Source organism: Haliotis rufescens, unplaced genomic scaffold, assembly GCF_023055435.1.
Source record: "Haliotis rufescens isolate VD_foot unplaced genomic scaffold, xgHalRufe1.0.p SCAF_3, whole genome shotgun sequence".
Lineage (NCBI taxonomy): Eukaryota > Metazoa > Mollusca > Gastropoda > Lepetellida > Haliotidae > Haliotis > Haliotis rufescens.
This window is the reverse complement of record NW_025964001.1, coordinates 38156976-38165866: the sequence shown is the minus strand read 5'-3', so window position 1 is coordinate 38165866 and position 8891 is coordinate 38156976. Positions and strand designations below refer to the sequence as shown.

Below are 8891 nucleotides of genomic sequence, written 5' to 3'. Positions count from 1 at the left end.
TAGGGCAGACTCGACTGTATCCTTTCAGCCATTTAAACGCTGTGTCATGGGAATACTTGTGTATGTCTTGAAAGCATTGATCACAAAAATGAGAGAGTTGGACAGTTTTCTTAATGTTAATTGTGTATATTTGAGTGAGTGATTGAGTTGGGTTTAACGCCGCTTTTAACAGTATTCCAGTTATATCACGGCGTGTCAGCTTAATGTGGGAGGAAAGCCCGAAGTGATGCAGGTCTCAGACGTTCACCACTTCGGTGAAACCCACGAGCACGGGTATGGTGCTGACAAACCTAGAAACATAATCGGGGCGAACCGGGATTCGAACCCACAATCATAGGTTTCTGGCGTGCCCAAGGGACGCAACACTGCACAGCGAATCACGGCGCCTTAGACGACTAGGCCACCCGTGCCCCCGTGTATTTTTGAATAGTAAAAACATTTTATACATCTTAGGTTCAAAGAGGTAAAATCTGTGTACAAAGTCAGGTAAAACAAGGAGGTGTATCTATATGCAAAAGGGTAACGCCGTTAAAAACACGATGCAGATATGAATTTAGTCATTGATTTGAAAAAAATGATTTTTTCACCACTCCTACCTTCATGTAAGTTTTGGATAAAAATTCGTAAAACGACTAACTGGTCTTGGCTAATGTCCTTTTAACGGAGTGTCCGTAAAGAGAAGGTTGATGTTAGGTCGATACGCTAGGTGCTGTGCTCGCCTGGCAAACCTGCAGGCTTAGCCATGTGACTCACATCATTGAGGTCCCGCATCGGACATACTCCTAGCGTCCGCTCTACCAAGTGCTTCTGCCACACGCTGCACAGACGCTGCTACTGTGTGAAACAGAACACGCCGACAGAGAGCCAGCCACACGTCATCCTCACGCTCTCGTAGTGTCATAGTAGCAACATCGTCGACGGTGGTGTCACTCTCGGACTACGTCGCTGACAACACTTATAGGATTTAACCAACAATGGTGAGTCACTATCAATGTTATATTGCATGCCTGTTTCAGGGTTCAGTCATGAGCACTCTGATGCTGTAGCAATTCCTGTTCAGATTCTGCACAACAATTGCAAAGGTGTTCCCTGTACTTGTAGGTAGTATTACCCTAAACATAACCTGGGCGATTATGTCGGAAATCTTATGATTTAAAGACAAACAGCGTGTTTGATGTCGGGACCTTATGACCCATCTCAGGGACAACGAGGGATAATGGTTATGGCAGTACGCCAAATCCTTACATGTACACGAACGCAAGCAACAAGGCCATATGATTCGCTACACTTTAGATCTTTCCTGGTGTACCACTTATATTTCCAACTTTGATCTTCTGATCGTGGGATCATAATTATGTTTTGAAAGAAAACTTGCCTCTCGTGTTTGCCAACTTTAGAGGCGTCATCTGATCCCGTAATGGCGTCATTAGGACTCAACGGGACTGTTTCCTGGCCAAGTATTGTGTTGTCCTGGTCTAGTACCGTATCTTGTTCTAATATCTTGTTTTATCCTGTCCTTGTCTTTTATCTGTTCTTGTATTGTAAGTGTCTTGTCTTAGTCTTCTTGTATCACGTCCTAGTATTATTGTACCCTGTCCTGGTATTATTGTACCCTGTCCTGGTATTATTGTACCCTGTCCTAGTATTATTGTAACCTGTCCTAGTATTATTGTACCCTGTCCTAGTGTTATTGTACCCTGTCCTAGTATATTTGTACCCTGTCCTAGTATTATTGTACCATGTCCTAGTATTATTGTACCTTGTCCTGGTATTATTGTACCATGTCCTAGTATTATTGCACCCTGTCCTAGTGTTATTGTACCATGTCCTTGTATTATTGTACCCTGTCCTAGTATTATTGTACTCTGTCCTAGTGTTATTGTACCCTGGTTTAATATTATTGTATCATGCCCCAGTATTATTGTACCCTTACCAAGTATTATTTTACCCTGTCCTAGTATTACTGTACCCTGTCCTAGTATTATTGTATCATGTCCTAGTATTATTGTACCCTGTCCTATTATCATTGTTCACTATTTTAGTGGTATTGTATTATATCCTGTCCTAGTATTACTGTACCCTGTCCTAATATTATTGTACCATGTCCTGGTATTATTGTACCCTGTCCTAGTATTATTGTACCATGTCCTAGTATTATTGCACCCTGTCCTAGTGTTATTGTACCATGTCCTTGTATTATTGTACCCTGTCCTAGTATTATTGTACTCTGTCCTAGTGTTATTGTACCCTGGTTTAATATTATTGTATCATGCCCCAGTATTATTGTACCCTTACCAAGTATTATTTTACCCTGTCCTAGTATTACTGTACCCTGTCCTAGTATTATTGTATCATGTCCTAGTATTATTGTACCCTGTCCTATTATCATTGTTCACTATTTTAGTGGTATTGTATTATATCCTGTCCTAGTATTACTGTACCCTGTCCTAGTATTATTGTACCATGTCCTGGTATTATTGTACCCTGTCCTAGTATTATTGTACCCTGTCCTAGTATTATTGTACCCTGTCCTTTTATTTTTGTACCCTGTCCTGGTATTATTGTACCCTGTCCTGGTATTATTGTACCCTGTCCTAGAGTTATTGCACCCTGGCCTAGTGTTATTGTACCCTGTCCTAGTGTTATTTCACCCTGTCCTAGTGTTATTGCACCCTGTCCTAGTATTATTGTACCATGTCCTTGTATTAGTGTACCCTGTCCTTGTATTATTGTACCCTGTCCTAGTGTTATTGCACCCTGTCCTAGTATTATTGTACCCTGTCCTAGTGTTATTGTACCCTGTCGCAGTGTTATTGTACTCTGTCCTAGTATTATTGCACCCTATCCTAGTGTTATTGTACCCTGTCCTAGTGATATTGCACCCTGTCCTAGTATTATTGTACCATGTCCTTGTATTAGTGTACCCTGTCCTTGTATTATTGTACCCTGTCCTAGTGTTATTGTACCCTGTCCTAGTGTTATTGTACCCTGTCCTAGTATATTTGTACCCTGTCCTAGTATTATTGTACCCTGTCCTAGTATTATTGTACCATGTCCTAGTATTATTGTACCTTGTCCTGGTATTATTGTACCCTGTCCTAGTGTTATTCCCCTGTCCTAGTATTATTGTACCCTGTCCTAGTATTATTGTACCCCGTCCTAGTATTATTGTACCTTGTCCTGGTATTATTGTACCCTGTCCTAGTGTTATTCCCCTGTCCTAGTGTTATTGTACCATGTCCTAGTATATTTGTACCCTGTCCTAGTATTATTGTACCCTGTTCTAGTATTATTGTACCCTGTCCTAGTATTATTGTACCTTGTCCTGGTATTATTGTACCCTGTCCTAGTGTTATTCCCCTTTCCTAGTGTTATTGTACCATGTCCTAGTATATTTGTACCCTGTCCTAGTATTATTGTACCCTGTCCTAGTATTATTGTACCCTGTCCTAGTGATATTGCACCCTGTCCTAGTATTATTGTACCATGTCCTTGTATTAGTGTACCCTGTCCTTGTATTATTGTACCCTGTCCTAGTGTTATTGTACCCTGTCCTAGTGTTATTGTACCCTGTCCTAGTATATTTGTACCCTGTCCTAGTATTATTGTACCCTGTCCTAGTATTATTGTACCATGTCCTAGTATTATTGTACCTTGTCCTGGTATTATTGTACCCTGTCCTAGTGTTATTCCCCTGTCCTAGTATTATTGTACCCTGTCCTAGTATTATTGTACCCCGTCCTAGTATTATTGTACCTTGTCCTGGTATTATTGTACCCTGTCCTAGTGTTATTCCCCTGTCCTAGTGTTATTGTACCATGTCCTAGTATATTTGTACCCTGTCCTAGTATTATTGTACCCTGTTCTAGTATTATTGTACCCTGTCCTAGTATTATTGTACCTTGTCCTGGTATTATTGTACCTTGTCCTAGTGTTATTCCCCTGTCCTAGTGTTATTGTACCATGTCCTAGTATATTTGTACCCTGTCCTAGTGTTATTGTACCCTGTCCTAGTATATTTGTACCCTGTCCTAGTATTATTGTACCCTGTCCTAGTATTATTGTACCCTGTCCTAGTATTATTGTACCTTGTCCTGGTATTATTGTACCCTGTCCTAGTGTTATTCCCCTTTCCTAGTGTTATTGTACCATGTCCTAGTATATTTGTACCCTGTCCTAGTATTATTGTACCCTGTCCTAGTATTATTGTACCCTGTCCTAGTATTATTGTACCCTGTCCTAGTATTATTGTACCTTGTCCTGGTATTATTGTACCCTGTCCTAGTGTTATTCCCCTGTCCTAGTGTTATTGTACCATGTCCTAGTATATTTGTACCCTGTCCTAGTATTATTGTACCCTGTCCTAGTATTATTGTACCTTGTCCTGGTATTATTGTACCCTGTCCTAGTGTTATTCCCCTGTCCTAGTATTATTGTACCCTGTCCTAGTATATTTGTACCCTGTCCTTGTATTATTGTACCTTATCCTAGTGTTATTGTACCCTGTCCTTGTATTATTGTACCCTGCCCTAGTATTAGTGTTCAATGTCTTGGTATTAATGTATCATGTCCTAGTATTATTGTATCCCGGCCTTCTATTATTGTATTATATCCTTGTCTTATTGTGTCCCGTCTCCCTGCACATAATGATGGCGTGTTAAATCGCCTTCCACAAAGAGACACGTGAACAGTATCCTAGAAAACAACGTCTTTGATTATCCGTCCAAGGCCGTATGAAAATATTTACTCCAATTGTATATCAGGCCAGGAGTTGACAGTTTGACGTTGTTCTGCTAGCAGCCTTGTAGACACGGTAACACCTAGCAAATACCCCAGTCAAATATTCCCAGAATTTCAGAATTTATTCCAATACAAACTTTGCTTTAGGCCTGATAATGTTTGATTGTATGTCGTTCAGGTTAAAGTTGGGCAAATCTGCCAGCTAGTTGAAACATTAAACTTTCCGACGCCCGAGAAATTGTACGATTTTGTTGAATTATTTCCTTGCACCGATTTCTTCACAAGTGCTATTTAACAAAACAACGGGAGTGTATTTGAGTGACTCTCGTATTACTCAGGGTCTTGCTATGCAGAGAATGCCGTATTACTGAGTGTGTTGTATCAGATAGAGTGCGTATACCGTACGGCGACAAATGCCGGATTGAATATACCGCGGTGTAACGTATACTATAAGAAGACACAGATGTCATGGAATCCAGAGAACACGGCACCAGTGAGTGACGGCCTACAGACAGTGTTGGGTTACTGGGGGCAACAGAGAGGGGAGTATGACAGAGAATTCGGTTCCCCGAAACACTGGCATACAGAGAATGCTAAATAACCGAGAGTACAAAAACTGCCATATAACAGAGAATACTTAGGGACCAGTCATTTATTATTGGCGTGTAAAATATAATTACACGGATTAAAGAGGGTAGGGGGACAAGAGGAGGGTCATTTTTTTTCAGAACATTAGGACATCAAAAACCTCTGACACAAAAATACCCAATACATGTTGCCGTATTGTTGCGAATACCGGATTGCGGAGGTGCCGATTTATATAGAAGATTGTAGTGTAGAGTGTTAGATTACAAATGTCGCCGTGTTGCTGAGAATACCGGATTGCAGAGGTGCTTCCTTATATAGGGGATTGTAGTGTAGAGAGTCAGATTACAAATGTCGCCGTATTGCTCAGATGCCGGATTGCAGAGATGATGGTTTATATAGAGGTTTGTAGTGTCGAGTGTCAGATTACAAATGTCGCCTTTACAGAATTCTGAATTCCAGAGATGTTTATTTTGCAGAGAAATTACTTGTATTTTTTATGTGGTACGTTTCAAAACATGTATTTGTTATGGAATACAATATGGAAAAAGTACTCCATAGCCGTCTGTATGTATCTAAACCTGTCAAAGATCATATGAATGTCTGTTCCAAAAAATATCATGCATAATTTAGTCATTTCCCTGCGGTAAAAGTACTCATTTCCCCAAAAGATAATCCATGAATTATTCACAGGTTGTCCAAGAATAAACTAAACTCAGCATGCTTAGTGTTAGCTTACAATCTCAGTAACATAATGAAAAGGTCACATACCGCAGCTGCCATCTTAGTATTGCGGTCTTAGTTGAACGGGTCGATGTTGAAATATGTCTCAGTTTGTCCACAACAATATAAACTTAACACTGCACTCAAATTGAGTTTATAGTTATGGCTAGTATACTTGTAAACCAGTAATCATGCCTTTCAGGTGTCAAGTGGACTTTGATGAACTTGTTTGTGTTAATATATGGTTTTCTCTCATTGCGTCTTTACAGCTGTCTTGTAGACCAAGCTAATATTCACCCGTCTCTCAGTGCGTCTTTACAGTTGTCTTGTAGACTAAGCTAATATTCACCCGTCTCTCAGTGCGTCTTTACAGCTGTCTTGTAGACTAAGCTAGTATTCACCCGTCTCTCAGTGCGTCTTTACAGTTGTCTTGTAGACTAAGCTAGTATTCACCCGTCCGTCAGTGCACGTTTATGGCTGTCCTGTAGATATTAGTCAATATATTGTTGTGTTTGTGTTGCTATCTTGCAGATTAAAATTAACCTATTTTCCTCTCTTAAATCATCTATATTGTTGTCTTCTTGACTAAGGTAATATTTTTTCTCTTCCCTTCAGTTTGTCAATACGACTGTCTATTAAATTAGGTAAAAGTGCATTTCCCCTTAATTCGTCGGTGCGTGTGCCATGGGACCCGGAAACCAAAGTTGCAGTATTCGCCAGTTGCATATATGAATTTATCTAAAAGGTTGTGCGGCAGACAAAAGAAATATAGTAAAAAATCGGACCAGGGTATCGATCGACAGGAAAAATCGGTATATGGTCTATGGAAAAGCGTAATACAATATTCACATTATTATCACTCGACATTCTTCAACCTGTTAAAAAAAACACAACATATTTGCATATTCTATTTTACTAAGTGAAACAGAACATGACGTGTTTTCGCATCATACAAAATGGATGTAAGCAACCTTTATATTTCAAGCTGGTTAAACCAAGAACAAAAGTCGAGCGTTATTCCTCAGCATCCCCATCTTCGCTCGGTATGTTTGTAACAAATACCTAGGTCTCAAGTGAAGCTGTAGTAACTGGTACCATACGGCCGGAATTACCGCCAGCAATCAGTGTCGAGCCTCGAGGCAAGCTATGCACTGATGATTATGGCGCGATATCGTATTCATGAAACTGTCTCGGCATCCAAGCGTGGCATCAGGGGGTAAGTTATAACAGCCCTGGGTCTTATCTCCACACAACACCCCGTGTCTTTCAAGGCGATGCTGAAGCCCATCGCTGTGTTCTCAATACATCCAGATACTAAGTGTTCGTAATTGTCTAACTGTCTCTGTGTGGGAGATGACTGTGTGTACAAATGTCTGTACATGATAATGTTTTTCATAGATAGTTCCACGTGAAAGTGCTAAGGGGAATATTATTTAGGTATTGGTTAGCGCTCCTCAAGGGTGATATGGGCTTTCAATGCTCGAGGCGTCAGCGAGGCGACGCGAAACCGTGAACCGAGGCTCGCTCCCCTCGTGTCCGAATCGAATAGTCCGACCTCTGCGTGTTGAACGTGCTGTAAAGTGTTCCAAAATAGTTTCGATATAGGTCTCCATGCTGTATACATATATAGTGTCTCCGTGGTGTACATATATAGTGTCTCCATGGTGTACATATATAGTGTCTCCGTGGTGTACATATACAGTGTATCCATGGTGTACATATATAGCGTCCTCGTGGTGTACATAAATAGCGTCTCCGTGGTGTACATATGTAGTGTCTCCATGGTGTACATATACAGTGTCTCCATGGTGTACACATACAGTGTCTCCACGGTGTACATATAAAGTGTCTCCATTGTGTACATATACAGTGTCTCCATGGTGTACATAAATAGTGTCTCCATGGTGTACATATATAGTGTCTCCATGGTGTACATATATAGTGTCTCCGTGGTGTACATATATAGTGTCTCCGTGGTGTACATATATAGTGTCTCCATGGTGTACATCTGTAGCGTTTCCATGGTGTATACATACAGGATCTCCGTGGCCTGTGTGAGTGAGTGAGTTAGTGAGTGTGCGTGTGGTCTCAATTTTGAGATTTGAGAAAAAAATGTTGAAAAAATTAGATTCGTTATCGTTTCAATATGTTTTCTAGAAAAAGAAATCGTTTTTATTGAAAACGTATCTGATGTAGCAGCTACAAAAACATATCTGGTCTCAATACAAAACCCCAGACCCTCCCCCCACTCCCTCTCCACCAACACACACACACACACACACACACACACGCACACATACACACACACACACACATTGTTGTTATTTAATTGATACTATTAGTGAAGTATTTATGGATATTGGCAAAAAATAATAAACTTCATGAACACACACAGCCAACTTTTGTGCGTGACATCTCAACTAAATGAAACCCTTCCTGCCCTTTCTCACCGAAATCTCTGAATTCCACAGGCACTGCTCTTGATTACCATGAATAATGTCATATGATCTCTGGTGAATAGCAAATAGAATGTTCAGTTTGAGCTTAAACTTTACAGTGACACTGAATACTCCTTGAAGTATATGGCGACACGGACTCTCCCAGGGGAGTTGAAAGAAAAAAAACCTTCAAAGATAGATGACTCCGTGTCATGGACGGCGGAGATATACATGCTCGGTTTTAGCCGTATTATTGAAACAAGTCCACGACAGGATCTAAACAGATGCCATGAACCGAGTACGTCAATACTGGCTTCTACAGAAAGGATATTAGGTGCGACAAAGCTAATATATACTTCAGGAAATGTCGATATACAAATGAATGGGTGTCGGCTTCATCTAAGT

The 8891-nt window shown here is 40.4% G+C and overlaps 1 protein-coding gene across 1 annotated transcript in view; it reads left to right on the top strand.

The window, feature by feature from the left end:
• The first annotated feature begins 785 nt into the window (after positions 1–785).
• LOC124118529 (calmodulin-A-like) overlaps positions 786–8891 on the top strand; it is a 29960-nt gene continuing 21854 nt past the window's right edge. Inside the window, exon 1 of the mRNA XM_046480685.2 lies at positions 786–977. Within this exon, the coding sequence (XP_046336641.1) occupies positions 975–977 (3 nt within the window). The 5' untranslated portion in view covers positions 786–974. The remainder of the gene's footprint in view (positions 978–8891) is intronic.